At 39.7% G+C, this 17,954-nt stretch overlaps 1 protein-coding gene across 1 annotated transcript in view; it reads left to right on the forward strand.

The window, feature by feature from the left end:
* The window catches only part of LOC116513311 (probable E3 ubiquitin-protein ligase HERC6), a 36,258-nt gene that overhangs the window by 1,266 nt on the left and 17,038 nt on the right, over positions 1 to 17,954 (forward strand). Inside the window, exons 2-12 of the mRNA XM_032224329.1 lie at positions 1,105 to 1,261; positions 2,359 to 2,435; positions 4,166 to 4,393; positions 8,590 to 8,684; positions 9,337 to 9,458; positions 9,771 to 9,913; positions 10,804 to 10,862; positions 11,264 to 11,391; positions 11,799 to 11,858; positions 14,035 to 14,131; positions 15,374 to 15,563. Of these exons, the coding sequence (XP_032080220.1) occupies positions 1,105 to 1,261; positions 2,359 to 2,435; positions 4,166 to 4,393; positions 8,590 to 8,684; positions 9,337 to 9,458; positions 9,771 to 9,913; positions 10,804 to 10,862; positions 11,264 to 11,391; positions 11,799 to 11,858; positions 14,035 to 14,131; positions 15,374 to 15,563 (1,356 nt within the window). The remainder of the gene's footprint in view (positions 1 to 1,104; positions 1,262 to 2,358; positions 2,436 to 4,165; positions 4,394 to 8,589; positions 8,685 to 9,336; positions 9,459 to 9,770; positions 9,914 to 10,803; positions 10,863 to 11,263; positions 11,392 to 11,798; positions 11,859 to 14,034; positions 14,132 to 15,373; positions 15,564 to 17,954) is intronic.

Raw genomic sequence — 17,954 nt, forward strand, 5'->3', positions numbered from 1 at the left:
TTAAAAATACCTATAAAAAGGCCTGTCATAGAAGCAGCCTTTTGTCCCACTTGTTTTATATAGAACCCTGAATTAAATCATAGAAGTCTCTACAGGTAGTCCTTGACTTACAATCATTCGTTTAGTGGCCGTTCAAAGTTACAACAGCACTGAAAAAAAGTGACTTAATGACCATTTTTCACACTTATCACTGTGGAAAGTTATCACCCAGCCCTCTCCCAGAAAAAAATGAAACATCCTAGGAAATATTGAAATGGCAGAATATTACATTTCCTTGGATGTGAAAAGGAAGAAACATGTTTTAAAGAGAGAATAGCTCCCTGTAGCTTCCTGCCCCCCCCCATCCACTTTGTCAATGGGCCATTAAGGTCAACCCAGTCCCTTTACATAATAAAGAGTTCTCCCCTTCAGCTCCAGGGGAGATGGGATTAAGGCATGGTAATATTGGCCTTTTACCCAACTCACCCCATGGCATCTGAGAACTCAACCAAACCTGGATTCAAAATGCAGCCTAGAGAGTTGCCCCTGCATGGCCCCCTGGGAGTCTGACAACCAATCAGAATACAAGATCAAAGGGCAGAGAAGGCATAAAACTCAGCATCTCCACCCTCCCTTCTCTTTTTTTCTCCACCGACATTGAAGCATGTGATCACCTTTTCTGTTCAGGACTCCCCCTGCACTTATTTACGATTTCCTTTTATGGTCCTAGTTCCCAGGGGAACTATCATATCAGTACATTCTGGTTATGGCCGGTTTCTAGCATAGCAAAGGCCTCTTCATCGTAGCTCCTACTTACAATTCTCAAGGTTAAGCCTAAATGATGAGATTAGAAACCTATACAATGTATTTTGTTCCCAGGCCGACATGTCTTCTTACAGTTCTGTAAAAACAATACAACTCTTGTTTCCCACAATCCCTCCACTTCCTTCTTACAATCAATATTGATTTTTTTACATTCATTTTTCTCAATTTGTTGCAACATTTTTCTAATTTCTTCACACTCATTTTCCACTTTCCATCCAACCATACAGTCTTTACAAGAAGTCATCATTATTGGTTCAATAACCATGCAAATGAATGTCTTTTTTTCCCCCTCCTGGAAAGAACCAATCCAAGCCTTGGAAGCCCAGACTATCATCCACATAAGCTGTGGAAAGGAGCATTCATTGGCCATCAGCAGCCAAGGGAAGGTATTTTCATGGGGAGCTGGTGGTTTTGGACAGCTTGGCACTGGGACGCTAAAGGATTCTTCAACTCCAGAGTAAGTAACCAATTCATGTTGTTGTTGGCCAAGTAACCTTGTCTAAGTTATAGGAGTCTTTGAGTCAGGAAAATGCAGGTTTGAATCCTCACTGCACACTTGGGACTTTCTTCTAGTTGTGATCTGTCCTGCATTTCTGACAAGTAGCTTTCCAAGCAGGAGATGCTATGGGATGAATTTGTGACTTTTGCCATGTTCCTTTTCATGGGAGCAGAGTGTTTCCTTTCTTGCTGGCTAAGACAGCTTGGAAAGGTTATTGCAACAGGTCTATATCCCTCCCATAGCTGGAATGGGAGGCTTACTGGTGTAGGCGCTGCTTCTTTAGACAGTTAAGGAAGCATCGCAAATTAGCAATAACAATATTGCAGTAGCACTTAGACATATTATACTGTCCTTGGAAAGATAGAAGGCTGAGTCAACCTTGAGCCGATCAGGATCGAACTTCTGGTTGTGGGCAGAGTTTGTCTGCAATGCTGCATTTAACCCACTGTGCTACCATTGCTCCTCATCATATTATTCTTTGCAAACAAATAAACAACTTTAAATGAAAACCAATTTGTTCTTGCATAAGCTTTCATAGTGCACAGTGTACTTCATCAGTCTGTTTCTATCTTATTATTTGTTCTTTTTTTTAAATGTAGCTTTTCCTAATCTAGTACCCTCAAATATTTTGGTTTGCAGCTCCCATTATACCCTACCAACAATGATGGGAATTACAAGCCAACTAACCAGTGTCAAATATGGCACAAAATCATCCTAGAATAGAATTATCCTACAAATAAAGGAACAAATGATTTAATGGATTATTCCAAAAAATCTCGTTTAATGTTAAGTTATTTTTTCTCTGATTAGCATATGTCTTGTATAAATAAGATTTGAAATAATTGCTATTAATTAAAATATCATTTGATAATTTTTTGTAATGCTTATCCTATTATTCATTTAATTAATTCACAAAGAAATTTTTAAAAAATGGTAATACTCAATTTCATTTTAAGTAGATAAAACTGCCATGTCAAGAATCTTTATATGATGATGTGGTTTTGTATCTGTAATACTAATGAATTATTTCTCTTCTTGTTCGGTAAATTCTATAGGAAAATAGATTCTTTATCTATGTACAATGTTATACAAGTTGCTTGTGGACACTATCACTCTATAGCACTTACCAAAGGTAAGAACTGAGTTTAATTTTTTTGCAATAACTTTTGGTTTTTTCTTGCTTAATTATTTTGGATGGAGGAGCAGGGAGCTCGTTTTTCTGCTACCAGTATTTCTGTGCATCTACACAAATCCTTCTTTTTAGTTTAAAATTTTTCTAGGCAGAGACTAGATTCCTTAGGGATTACTATAAATCTAGTTTTGGTACAGAATTTAGATGGCAAAGCTCGATGCAAACAGATAATCCCGAGAATGATTATCTGCATCAATGAAATGAAATAACTACGGATATATTCCTTTACTTCTTCCTGCTGATTTTATCCTATTCTTTGAAACCGTTCCCGTTAACTCCTATTTTTTCTACTCTCTTCACTAAAGATAAAATTACAATGATTTCTTAAAAATATTGCATTTAGTGAACTCTGGTCCATGCCCCAAAGCTCCTTTCTGAGTAGCAGCAGGATCAGACCCAAAGTTATAAAATGCAATATATAATTGCAAGAAGCTTTTGTTAAGGTAACCTGTCTCCCACCAGTAAAGTTAATCCGAAATACAATTGATCCTTCTTTTTGAACCCAAAATTTCTGTTGTTAAGACATTTGTTAAATGAGATTTCTCCATTTTAAGACCTTGTCTCATTTTGTTAAGTGAATCACTGCAATAGTTAAGTTACTAACACGGTTGTTAAGTGAATCTGGCTCCCCTATTGACTTGCTTATCAGACGGTGGCAAAAGGTCATGACATGATTTTGGGACACTGCAACCGTCATAAATATGAGTCATTTGCCAAGCATCTGAATTTTGATGCTGCAATGATTGTAAGTGTGCAAAATGGAGATAAATCATTTTTCCAGTGACATTGTAACTTCAAACGGTCACTAAATATACTGTTGTAAGTTGAGGATTGCCATAAGCAGTCAAGGAGAATGCAGATCTGTGTATGTGATGACACTTATTAATATGGTAGTTATATGTGTGACAAATCAAGTTAGACTCTGAATTCTAACCCTTTTAGAGAAGATAATGAGACATGGAAGCTATTTCCACAAAATAGAAAGCTTTACAGCTGTCTTTCTATTTAGAACAAATGACAATGCAAAGCTTAAAAGCATCCATGGTTAACTCTGAATGATTTTTGTGATATTCCACCAAAAATCATTCCATGAATCCACAACATTTCAGGAGGAAGGAGATATAATGTTGAGGATGTGATAATCGATTGTTCATGAGATCTGGCAAACCTGTGAGATGTTTGCCACCTGTGAGATGTTTGCCATCTTAAACGTTGAGGGTCTACTTTTGTCTACCTCAGGGGTGTCAAACTCAATTTCATTGAGGGGCGCATCACGGCTGTGGTTGACCTCAGGGAGTTGGGTGGGTGTGGCCAACTGGGTGAACATGGTCAGCTTGACGCCACTCACTGGGTATGGCTGACTGGGTGGGCGTAGTTAGCTTGACACCATTACCCAAACTGCTGGCATGTATCCTCTTCCCATTAGATAGACCCGGCCAAGCCAGGCGGGTCCCATGTTTCATCTTCGCATTGAGTAGACAGGCAAAAGTGACACAGGCCAGCCACTTACATTTTTCAGGATGGCTCCACAAGCTGGATCCGATCACATTGTGGGCCGGACCCAGCCCACTGACCTTGTGTTTGACACCCCAGGTCTACCTGAACAAGTTGCCAATTTATATTCTAATCAATGTAATGGTGGTTTTTTTCCCCTTTCCCCCCCATTGAAGATGGCCGAATTTTTTCCTGGGGACAGAACAGCCATGGTCAGCTGGGTCTTGGTAAAAAATTTCCATCCCAGTCTAAACCGTGTAACATTTCCTCTCTTGCTGGCATCCCCTTGGCTCAGGTGGCTGCTGGTGGGGCACACAGCTTTGTCTTGTCTCATTCTGGAGTAGCCTATGGCTGGGGAAGGAACAATGCACATCAGTTGGGTTTAAACCAGAAAACTTCAAAAGGTAGGTCTGTCTTCATATTATCCCAGGAAAAAAATGTTCCTGCTGCCTGGTTATTTCCTTTTAATTGTCTCTTTTATTGAAGAGAAAATGCTTTGGGAATATCAAGAATCAAGAATAAAAATGATAAGTGCTTTGATAAACGTCTTTATTTTGTGCTTTCAAACAGAAATTACATCAGACTTGACCTTGCTAAGCACATGATACACAATGAATAAGTGAAACTGGGATTTTATGTCTTTGGAGTAAAATGGAAATAGCACTTAGACTTATACACTGCTTCACAGTGCTTTACCGCCCTCTTTATGCGGTTTACAGAGTCAGCCTATTGCCCCCAATAATCTGGGTCCTCATTTTACCGTCCTCAGAAGGATAGAAGGCTGAGTCAATCTTTGAGCCTGGTGAGGTTCGAACTGCCAAACGACAGGCAGCCAGCAGTCAGTAGAAGCAGCCTGCAGTACTGCATTCTAACCACTGCACCACCATGCAATCCTTTTTTTCATGTGGCATCTGCATTTATCAGCATTATTAAAAACCCACTAAGCCAAAATATGTTTGATTTGATTCTAATGTTATGATATCCCGTGGCACGACAAAACCGCGGTCCACTAAAGCGCGCCCGATTAAAGCGCGTTGCTGACGTCATCAGCAGCAACAACGACAACAACGACCACGGAGAAAAAAGGGCGCTTTAAAAAGCGCTTTTAAAGCAAGCCGATTCACGTAAAGGTAAGGGTTAGGGTTAGGGTTAGGTTAAGGGTTAGGTTAAGCGTTAGGGTTAGGTTTAGGGTTAGGTTAAGGGTTAGCGTTAGGTTTAGAGTTAGGTTAAGAATTAGGTTTAGGGTTAGGGTTAGGGTTAGGTTAAGGGTTAGGTTTAGGGTTAGGTTTGGGGGGGGTTAGGTTTAGGTTTACGCGTTAATTTTAGCTTTACCGCTCACAGCGTGCTTTTTTCGTCGCGCTGTGATGACGTCAGGTACACGGTTTCGTCAAGCGCGCTTTAGACGACCGCGGTTTTGTGGTGGAACCATGATATCCCAGCCACTGTGGATTGTAAACATGATTTTTATCTCGATATGTTGCACTTGTCTGGCCACTTGTGATTCATTTAATAAAACAGAAAAAAAACCTGGCTTGATTGGTGTCTTTACAGGGATAACCTGTCAAATCTGTGAAGGTGGTGGTTGGATTTTAATTTAAGAGCGAGAGATACTGACTCCTTTTTATCATGATCACCATCTCAGCCTATAAACAAACTGATCCATTATGCATCAATAGACTGACTGAAAATCAGCAGAGATGGGTTAGAAATGGCGATTCGCTTAAAATAAAACCCAAGTCTAGAGATTTTCAGTCATCCAGGCCATGGTTGTCCCTAAGTGCTTTTTCAAGGGGCAGGTGGACTTCCTTTGCTTTTCCTTGAAGATGTTTCACTTCTCATCCAAGAAGCCTCTTCAGTTCTGCAGAACAGTTCTTCAGCAGAACTGAAGAAGCTTCTTGGATGAGTTTTAAAATAAGACTGAGATGTATAAACAAATTGGAAATCTTATCTCTGGGAAAGGGACTCCTTGAGACACTGCAATATCATGAAATCTTTTTTGCCAACTTTGGGGAATTAAATTTCAACAAAAGAGGATTTGGAGGGAGGGAATGGGATGGGAATTAGGTTCTAGGGATAGACTTGTAAAACAACCAATTGGTACTTTGGATGACCTGATTTGATTCTCTAGGTCAGTGATAGTCAACTTGGTCCCTACCACCCACTAGTGGGCGTTCCAGCTTTCATGGTGGGCGGTAGGGGTTTGCGGTAACTCTGCTTTATAAATTATATAAAGTAAAGTTACTTCCCTACTTTATAAATCACCATTACTGTGGAACCAGTGGGCGCTTAGAAAATTTTACTACTAACAGAGATACAAAAGTGGGCGGTAGGTATAAAAAGGTTGACTACCCCTGCTCTAGGTGATTGCAAGAGGTCTCCTTTGGCATTGGAATTAGTCCTAAAAAAGTTAGTATCTCCCTAAATGACCTAATAGGTCAGGATGAATCTGGTTGATCCCTTAAGTATATATTTTTGTTCTGAAAAAAATTGTCTGGTGCAGGATAGAAGAAAGCTAAGTTTATCATGTACAATCTTTAAATTAATATCATCAAAATATATAAAATATATAATTGACATAATCATTAATAATTAATTAACGTTATTATTTTAAAATTATTATTAGTTTTTTTAATTGCAAATTTTTACAGATTTTATGAACAAAGTGTTGTCCCGGTCTTATCTTTTACATGCTCTCATATGCATAAACCATTTTACATCGTATCTCTGTTTCCAATTTCGGTCATATTATTCTTTTTCTGAATTTTTTACCTTGAACTTATTTTCTTCTTAGTACATAAACAATACCACTAATCACCCTTAATTTCTAATTCCTTACAATAACATCAACTCCATCGCTAAATATGTTTCTCAAATTCCCCATCTCACTCTTTAACATTTCATCTTCATCTCTTAATTTAAATTATCTTCAAAGTTAAACCAAATTGCCATTTCACATTTCATCCGTTGGTCTGTTTTCCCGCAAATAACATACATCATCGAAATTATTTTTTTACAAAAAGAACATTTAATTTAGTTAATTATCCACAATTAATAATGTTGGTATAATTCCCTTATATCTTAATTAACTATCCACTATTAATAATATTAATACAATTCCCTTTAATCTACTAATATGTACCTTATTTCTCCTCCTCCTCCTTTTTAGCAATTTTCTCTTGGTCTCTCAAAGATTTTGCTTCTTACTAATTTTCTTTTATCCCATTCTCTTAGCTTTTTCCATTTCTTTTTTTTTATTTTTATAATTATTGTATCTTTCCTTCTGAATCCTTTTTCTCACTTTTAATTTTATTGTTGGAGTAGTTTTCCTCAGAGTCTTTCCTAGCCTCTTCCCACTATTTCCCTCTTAGCTGCTTGATTGATTGTTTTTTGGGGGGGCAATCCCCTCTACCCTTTTTGTGCCACTGTAAATCCCAGTGAAATCATCTAACTGTTTTTTACTTTAAGTTCCTTTTGCTTCAATATTATTTTCTTGTTCTTCGTTTATGCTCTCTTTTACCTCCTTCTTTCCCATTTCCTGATCTGTGTGCTCCATCCGAATTTCTGACTTTTTATTGCCTTTTAAAGTTTCACATGCATTTTTCAGCATCTCAAATAATTCATCATACATCAAAGTTCCATATTACCAATTTAAGAAATTTAACAATTTTTAATAGTTTTGGGTTATATGACATTGAATTAGAACTTAAAGTCCATACAGTCTTTTTTACACCCCCCCTTTTTTATTTCCAAAATCTAATGTCCAATTCTAATATTAGTCCAATCCAATCCGAGTCGAAAGTTTATTATCTTCCATGGCCGTAGAAAATCTAAACCAAGCAATGTAGCAAAACGAACACTTCCTAATAGTTCTCACAGTTCCAAATTATCTTTTCTGGTACTCAAGGTTAGGTTCCACAGCTACACTTTCTCTTTTATCTTTCACAAAGTATTGTAGTACTCTTCCCATCAGCAGATGGCTCCCTCAAATCCGCAATACATCGGACCAACTGATTGTCAAAACTATCAAAAACATTTCCCCCCACCCCCCGGTTCTTTCCTTTTATTATTTTTAGTTTCTCCAAATCCAATTATAAACCTTGGAATGATAGTTTCAAAGTAGAATGTGAACACAAAAAATGGCAATGATGGCTTGAACACGTGTTTGTCCCCTTGTGAGAAAATGTGCATTCAGTCCATTCAGTACCTTTAAAATGCGGCCTGGCATAATGTAGAACAAGGGTGGGCAATTATGGCAACTTTATTACCTGTGGACTTCAACTCCCAGAATTCCTGAGCCAGCCATGAGGAATTATGGGGGTTGAAGTCTACAGATTGTAAAGTTGCCATAGTTACCCACCCCTGGTCTAGACAAGCCAGATTCTTTGTTCCCCACTTCAAAGATGGTGACAATTCTAAGGTTTACATTTTGGAAACTTTTAGAGTGGATTTTCAAAGCTTGCTGTAGCTACTTTAATTTCTGTTACAGTAATTATTTCAGTCACACTTAATAAATAATGGCGTATTTTAATAAACTTTGGGATGGTTCTTGGAATATTCATATAAAATGCTGCAATATTCTGATGATTATTTTTTTCAACAGAACAGATCTTCAAACCTTACTCAGTAGGTACCCTGAGAAACCTTGAAGTGACTTATATTAGCTGCGGAGATGAACATACAGCTGTTCTCACCAAGGTATTGAATTCGTAATGAAGCTTCCATACTGCTAGCAGCAGTCTGTTAACTGGATATTGGGAATTGTTTTGTGGAATATTCAGGAATCTTTGAGTATTAAATGTAAGAAATGATAGAACTGGTGAGGTCTCTATGGTGTGGCCCTCAACCTTTTGGGCACCAGGAATCGGTTCAGTCCAGAAGCCACCCAAATTACATTATTGAACTTATGCACTTAGAATTGCTTAACAATTAGAAGCATTGTCAGGCATTTCTCGATAAGGACTTTATTTAAAATGGGTGATTGTGTGGGGTAGGATTTGAATTAGCATTTTCCCCCTAATTTGCTCATAGGTGAATATTTTTGGTTTTTCTCTTTGACTGGAAGCATTTTTAGCTTGCTTTGAAGCTTTCATACTGCTTTCATACTCTAAGAGTGTGGAAGTGAAGAAAATAGGTAAGAACCTTCAAACTATTTTGATTGACCCCTTTTTCTTGCTGCCAAAGACCATGTTGCAAAATGACATGGCCGCAGTTGGAGTCAGGCACATCTGCATGCAAATATAACCTTTGTCCTCCAAAACAACATGTAGTTGCAGAAATGTTTAATAAAACTAAAACAGGTGGATGGGGAAAAACCTGATGGTGCTGGATTTGTTAACATCCTTCATAGAGTGGCAGTGTTTTCACCTTTGGAGATGACAGTGCTGGACAACTAGGACACAACTCTTCAAAGACTGGTCCTCAGAAAATCGATGAGATTGATGATCGAGTTTCCCACATTTCCTGTGGAAGGTATGTACCATCTCTTTCCTTCTACATCTATGTGAGTGGTTACATATGTGCTTTCAAGGGAAATTGATATACCTTATATAAAAACAAAATCCATTTAAAGTGTATTGAGCACTTCTAACATTTTGGAGGCTGTTGGTTTACCAGAAACTTTAGATGATGAGAGGACTAGACATCTGTGACATATTTAGATACATCTGCAACATTTTTAGGGAACTTGTATTAATATGGCTATTCTAAACCATAACAATCCCAAACAGATATAGAGCAGAGTTGTTCATATGGGAATCTGACAGTATTTTGGTTTTTCTGCAGTTATCACACTCTTTGTGTCTCTGCGTCTGGGCTGTTGTGGTCTTTTGGACGTGGTCCCCTGCAGGATAAGGAAAGTTCGGCATCGGAGAGCAGACAGGAAGAAAGAAACTGTGTTGACCTCAATGCTCTTCTGGACCCTAATGGTACCTTTTTGTAAACACAAATCCAGAATGCAAAATAGTGTTAATACAAGAATGCATGGGGGCAACATACAGCCACATATGAGCACATTTAAGACATCTCATAGCTTTGAAAACAGATGGTTAATTCCCTTTGAAAAGTGACACCTAAAAGTCAGGTTTGATTTGAGTATATTTTATTCAGTGTTTGATTGTTGATCTTTTTGACATTCTGATCAAATGTTCTTGGAAGTTCTTTGGAGTTAAAGCTTTCTAGATTTTTGGGTTGTGCTTTACTCTAAAAGTCTAAGCTGGTATCATACAACTCACAATTTAATCAGTTGGCAGGAGTATAGAAATAGAGAATTGCATAGCTATGTAATTCCATGACCAGCAAAAGCAAAATAAAGGCGTTTTTTTTTTTTTTAAATACAGTAAATTGTGAAATTCTAAACTAATCTAATATGCCCAACATTCTGGCTGCAAAATTAAATTTAATGTATGATTGGAGTGAGCACTTAATTCTCCTTCTGTTTGTCATGAAAAGAAAATGTATATTTCTGTTAGTTCAGAACAAAAGATCTGCTTAATGTTTATGTAAATTTAATGAAGAAAAGAAGATTTGAGGGATAAAGGATTTATAAGCTGCAGCTGAATTCCTCCTGGATATTTCAGAAGCACCCTCATAAAGTTACACTGTAAATCACAAGAGAAAGGAAGGAGGTGAAGTTATATAAATATTGTACAATAATAATAACATCTGTCTGACTGCGATGAACAACAACCACAACCACAATAATAATAATTGGGTGGGGCCCGACTAGTAACCAATGCCAAATCCAGCGAAACAACTGGCCACTGTGATACAATTGTATAATAATAATAATAATAAATGGATATTCATTTCATTGTAGAATTGTTGGGAGTCCAAGTTTTTGCTGGAGCATATGTCAACTTTGTCAATATATTTCAGGTAATGTTTTTATTTCTTTTGTAAACTGTCTTGACTTCAACATCATTTTCAAACCATCAGTAAGCTAAGACACTAGTAATAGGCTGTATAACACTTCAAATAGATTATAGAAGATGCTATAAATGAGGACTACCTGCATTTTGTGAATACAGCTGGCCTAAATGAAATGTGTTCTTTAATTGTACACATAAGTTTCTTCTCTTTACATAGACATTTGAATGAGTCGTCAACTTGCAATGATATTTGCAAACACAATTTCCCAAACGTTGCACCCCCAGTTTCTACAGGAACATGAATGAGATTTGACTGTGAATGTCCGCCTTCTCAATGGTTTATATTATAAAGCGTTGGTTATGTGATATAGCAATAACACTTTTTCACTTGGGTTTTCCTTTCTTCAGGCTTCTGCGTCTGCTAATGCAGCCACCTCTTTGGAAGTCTTGCCTAGGATCAGTCAACTGGACAGAGGATTGATTGAGAAATGGAAGTCAGCAGAAATAGGAAGTGAAGCACAGCAGAATGCTATAAGGTTGCTACTTGTATTGCCTGTTTCTGATGAGAAAATTGTACTTCTGTAAGCATCAATTCAGACTATAAACTAAAGGAAATGATTTAATAGCAATAGCACTTAGACTTATATACCTCTTCACAGTACTCTAAGCAGTTTACAGAGTCAGCCTATGGACCCCAACAATCTGGGTCCTCATTTTACTCACCTCAGAATGATGGAAGACTGAGTCAACCTTGAGCCTGGTGAGATTTGAACTGCCAAATTGCAGTCAGCCGACAGTCAGCAGAAATAGCCTGCAGTACTGCACTCTAACCACTGCACCACCGTGGCTCATGCTGGACATAGAGTTATTTCCAAGCAAGTATAAAGCTGGGTTGGTATGCTATGGTTTGATTAATTGGTTTTCTTTTCTATCCTTTTGACAGGGAGATAAAAGAAATTTTTTCCTCACCTCCTTGCTTAACAGCAAGCTTTTTACAAACAAGGTGAGTAGCCTCCATTGTATGCAGAAGTGCGGTTGGATTCTTGGGAGAGAATTACAAGTCCTGACTCACTAGTGCAGGGATCCCCAACCTCAGGAGCACGGGCTACTGTCTTGCTGTGGCCTATTCGCAACCAGGGCTTGGGAGTGGTGGGCTGGTGTGTATGCATGCGTGCAGCTCAACTCACGCAAGTGATGGTCTGGCAGGCATGTATGTATTCAACTCACCTTGTGCAACGTCGAGCTGCACGGATGTGCGCACCGACCCGCCACTGGTTCCCCTCTCTCCTCCCCCAGCCAGGCCACCAAGCTGCGAAGATTGGGGATCACTATACTAGTGTAACCCAAGTGAATTTAACATCTGAAGAAATTGTTTATTGCACTTATCTGCCCCCTTTCTTCTGTGTGGTCAGGACAATATTTCCAGACCAGTTGTAACTTCCCAGCCAGTCAATTGGGTTACAGTGGTGGGATTCAGCCAGTTTGCACCTATTCAGGAGAACCAGTTATTAACTTTCTAAGCAGTTCAGAGATCCAGTTGTTGGAAGAAATCTTATTTTGCTTTTTTCCAGGGCTAATCCTGTAAGGAAGGCAGGAAGGAAACAATCTAGTGTTGTTTCTAGCCTTATCTTTATTGCACTGCTTACAGAAACTGGCGCTCTGGTTAACGATGAGTTGGTCACTCCCACATGGTCACATGCCCCACCGAGCCACGCCTACCTATCTGATCATTGGGGCAGAGAACTGGTTGTTAAATTATTTGAATCCCACCACTGAGATTAACTAATTAACTAATTAACCAATTAACTAATTAACCTAATTAGCTCTGTGACTGAATTAAGACTTTGATGTAAATCCATTCCAAATTCTTCAAATCTTTATGCCTGCAAAATGTCCCATTACCTTTAAAAATGAAGGCCCTAGGCTCTTGAGATTATTCAAGGATATCCACATTGCCACTGCTTGCAGTGCCAGATATTTGAAAAACAAATTGCAATCATCTTCAAACTTGTTAATCTCAAAAAATTGAAAAGAAGAAGCAAACATCCTGCCATGCCATGGCTATTTTGAATCTTGCAATAACAAGCACCCCATCATCTCCAAACTATATAAAAGAAAGGAAATAAAATATATTATTTGTCCTTCCCATCCATCTCCTTATTTCAGTTTTTATCTGGTTCTATACAGTAAGTTGAGGGATGTGGTGGCTCAGTGGCTAAGATGCTGAGCTTGTCGATCAGAAAGGTTGGCAGTTTGGTGGTTCGAATCCCTAACACTGCGTAACAGAGTGAGCTCCCATTACTTGTCCCAGCTTCTACCAACCTAGCAGTTTGAAAGCACATAAAAAATGCAAGTAGAAAAACAGGGACCACTTTTGTGGGAAGGTAACAGCATTCCCTGCGCCTTCGGCAGTTAGTCATGCCCACCATATGGCCATGGAGTGCTGGCTCTTCGGCTTTGAAATGGAGATGAGCACTGCCTCCTAGAGTCGGGAACAACTAGCACATATATGCGAGGGGAACCTTTACCTTTATCTATGCTGTAAGTAGGTAAGTAAGTAAATTCCCAGTGCTTTACCTGAAGAAGAGCTTTAAATCCTGAGAAGTCAATTTTCTCTTTGAAAGATCTGATGCCCAAAAGCTAGGAAATATAATGGTGGAAAAATGCCTGCCATGCCATGGCTATTCTGAATCTTGCAATAACAAACACCCCATCATCTCCAAACTATATAAAAGGAGATAAAACACATTATTTGTCCTCCCCACCCATATCCTTATTTCAGTTCTTATCTGGTTCTATGATGTAAATAGCATTCTGTGCGTCTTTGGCGTTTAGTCATGCCGGCCACATGACCACGGAGACATCTTTGGACAGCGCTGGTTCTTTGGCTTTGAAAACTGTTCCCTAGAGTTGGGAACGATTAGCACATATGTGCGAGGGAAACCTTTACCTTTACCTATGCTGTAAGTAGGTAAGTAATTAAGTAAATTTCCAGTGGTTTATCTGAAGAGCCTTAAATCCTGATAAGTCTATCTTCTCTTTGAACGATCTGATGCTCAAAAGCTAGGAAATATAATGTAGGTGGTCACTGTATAAAATTTCTGAATGATAGCCTTAAGAAACATGTGATTGAGTCTTGGACATTCCTCAGAAAATGGACATTCCATTTTTCCTTCTAGATCTGATGTGTCAATGGACTGTTATATCCCAGTGAATCTGCAAGAAGCAAGAGAAGTTTTGAAGGAACTTGCTACGACAGATTGGATTGCTCAGCAGGTAAAGAAAAAATATTTTTCTTTCAATATAGGGATTATTCCTCATTGGACGGTCTGTTGATTGTTCTGTGATCAGATGAGAGAATTCATAGATGGACTGGTATATAATCCTGATCCCCCAAGTGGTACTTCCAGTTGTGTGAAGGTTGTCCTAACAGTTAGTAGAGGATTTTAAAAAACAAAATTCTAGAACACAAGGTGAGCACCTGGCCTTTAGATGCCTTCGGATAACGATTATCCGACGATTATCTCCAATTGGAATGTGACTTCTGTAAGAATTTTCTGCAGATCTCCCTGTGGAATTGGAAGCTCTGCCTCTTCATGAGTTCCAATTACACAGAAATCCTGTCCTGATGTACTCCCTTCCATCCATTGCCCATGTAGAGTACTACAGAGTAAAATCAACAAATAACATTAAGAAAAGGCTCATCCACTTTCCCCGTACCCCAACAGATGCCACAGCCCCGCTAAGATTAAAAACACAGCACAATAAAGTTATGGAAAGCCAAGCAGGAGGTGACTACACAAAGCTTTATGAGTTGAATTATCTAGAACAGGGGCATCAAACTGGATTTCTTTGAGGGCTGGATCAGCATTGTAGTTCTCCATGGGCCAAGGGCTGGGAGCAGAGGGGCAGGAGACAGGACAGATGCCTCCTGTGACACCCTGCCAGCCAAAATAGTGTGCGAAGCGGCCGCATGTGCCCCCTCCCACCCCTTTTTCGGCCTGAATGTTCTGCAGCACTTTGCCGGCCAAAACTCCCAGCTGAAAATGGGCCTTGCAGGATCTCCACACAGCCTGTTTTTGGCTGGCAGAGTGCTGCTGGAGGCTGGGAAGGCTGAAAATGGGCCACGCGGTGGCCTCACTAACGTGGCCCATTTTGGCTAGCCGAAGCACCATGGGCCGGCCCCATAGGCCATATTTAAGCACCCTGCGGGCCAGATCTGTCCCATGGGCCTTGAGTTTGACACCCCTGATCTAGAACATAGGAGATACACAGCGAAGGCTTGCTACCTGATCCATGCAACCTCAATCTCATGGGACAATAGTGTCTCTTGGCAGGCCCTTTCAATAGCCACTTAAGACAGGTTCAGTCCTGGCAAAGTAATGTCTGATCATGCAACCTAGTGCTACACCATAATGGGCTGCAATTCAGGAGTGGGCAGGGCAACAATTGTTCCTTTTTACACATCTGCTTTTCTTCTGAATCTAGATAGATCTGTAGCCTACTGTTTTTCAATAGATCGATTTTTCTGTATTGGACGACCTGACTTCTGCTCTTCCATGGGATACTCCTTACCAAGAAGCTCTTGCTATTTTTCTTCTGGTGCCTGAGTGCTGTGTTGCTCTTGAAGCACAGAGTATACCGACGCTAGCTTTTATGTTTGCAGAAGATGTTAATAGTCTGAGGGAGGACTGTTCCAGCATTCTAGGTGAGTTTGGAACAATTCTGCTTTTCTCTTTTCACACATCCTGTGTGTCCTCATTCATATATTACATTCCTCAGTCTCCCACCTCAAGAGAATTCTACGTTTTCTCGGCAAAAGCAGTAGAGCCATAAGCATTGCAGTTATCACAGAGGTCATTTTATCCAAGATAGCTATCTGGTGTACACTGTTCCCTCTAAGGTGCGTGCCTGCGCGGCCGCGCACATAGAAAGAAATCCCCGCGCAGCAGTTTCTAACTGCCGCGCAGAGATTTCTACCAAAGCAAACGTGGGGAAGTCCTTTGTAGGCGGCTAGAACTGGCCGCCCGCAAAGGACCTCCCCAGACTTGTTTTGATGAGCCGCCAGTCCTCTTGCTTCTTCTCCTTCACCGGCAAAGCTCCCGCTGGCTTCCCCGCCCGTGGCAGTGGTGCCTGTCCCTCCACGCGGAGCCCCTGAGCTGGCTCCCGCGTTATCCCTCCCCCTTCCTGAGCTTTCCTACTAGCTCCCGCGGCCTCAAAAGCACGGCAGAGGAGGAAGGGGGAGGGATAACGCGGGAGCCAGCTCAGGGGCTCCGCGTGGAGGGACAGGCACCACTGCCACGGGCGGGGAAGCCAGCGGGAGCTTTGCCGGTGAAGGAGAAGAAGCAAGAGGACTGGCGGCTTTGAAATGCAACCCCCTGGTCCCGCCGGCCACGGATTTGATTCGGCGTAAGTGGGGGCCGAACACATGCTGAGCCGACTTTGCGCAGTGAGGCGGAATAATTCAACCCCCCCCCCAAAGAACGTGTGTGTGTGTGAGAGAGAGAGAGAGAGAGAGAGAGAATTGGATCAAAATTGGTGGCCAAAGGAGTAGAGGGAGGGAGGGAAGGAAGGGAGGAAGGAAGGGAGGGAGGAAGGAAGCCCTGCCCCCTGTGAAAAAAACTGAAGATGGAGCAGTGAATGAATAAACCATAAAAGCAACAAACAGTTAATGCGTAAGTAAGCTGAGGAGCAAGTTCTCAACTAAGGAAGAAATATAAGAAAGAAATATAAAAAGCTCAATACGCCAAAACACTTATTTTAGTCTTCATTTAATTACTTGTATTGTAGTCTGATGTAACATCTTTTTAAAGTTAACGTTAGTTAGAAAAGATAGGGTACAAAACTTAAATAATAAAAAAATTGTACATTCATTTTGAAAAATAAATGCAATACTTGATTAATTTCATATCTTTATTTAAAATAGTTTTGGCATGGCATATGATTTTATTGACTCAGTTGGAAATGATGTGGTTGTTGTATCTGATTCTGAGGTATATATATTCTTAAGTAACATAACATATAGCATATTGTCCAAACTTGCTAGACTATTTAATTGATCTTACTACTTTAAAGGGGGAGAGTTTCATGATAAATTATTTTATTACATTTATGTTGCATTTATATATTATATTTATTACATTTATATTCCACATTATATATTTGTATTGTTATTTTAGTGTATATTGTCAATTTCGATAGCTATTATATTGATATATCAATACTGATTTTAATCATACTAAATAACAATTACTGCTATTATTTATCAGCATTACATATTTACAGTTTTTAATATCGAGTTAGTCATATTTTAGAATAATAGCGTTATCTTTTAATAGGATAATTGGCAAAATCTAATTCACATGTGATGGGTTGCATTCCAAAGGAATGTGAGAGGACAGGTTGCCTGCAAAATGCCAGGACCCAGGACCCTGTTGGTGCCATGTCTCTCTCTAGCCAGTCTAGCAATCTAAAAGCTGAGCAGACTCAGCAGAGAGCCTTTTTTTTTCAGGGTGAGCGGAAAAGTATAGTCTTTGAGTGGCACTTTTCATGCCTGGCATTCATTAGGCTGAAACCTCACTCGCAATTGGCGCTTGACGCTTGGAAGGTTGCGCAAATGTCCAGCAGACGTGACAGCAGTTCACACTGTGGCTCTCTTAGGTGCTCAGGCATGAAACTGTACCGCTCAAACACTATACTTTTCCGCTCACACTGAAAAAAAATTAGAGGGAACATTGCTGGTGTATGTTTGAACCCGTCCAGTGAAAGGGAATCTATGTCTTCATGATCTATGTCCATTGTTTGATGGCTCCGACTGTAGTGCTTCCCTGTAGATTTATCTCACTGGTTCTGAGCTTGCCCTCCAGGGTAACAAAACTAGTGTATTCCCTTTTTATGTGACAAATGTTTGTTTGTTTGTTTGTTTTGAAGCCATCCAACTTTGAGTGACTTCCATTATAAAATAAGGAAAGAGAAAGAATGAAAACAATCCTGGATATCTGAAAGTCAACACCTCAAAACATTCCCCAGAAAAAAAGAAAAAACAAACAAGTGGAGCTCAACAGTCACCCTAATCCTAGACCAGGGATCAAAGCCACGT

The sequence above is a fragment of the Thamnophis elegans genome, chromosome 9 (genome assembly GCF_009769535.1).
Source record: "Thamnophis elegans isolate rThaEle1 chromosome 9, rThaEle1.pri, whole genome shotgun sequence".
Lineage (NCBI taxonomy): Eukaryota > Metazoa > Chordata > Lepidosauria > Squamata > Colubridae > Thamnophis > Thamnophis elegans.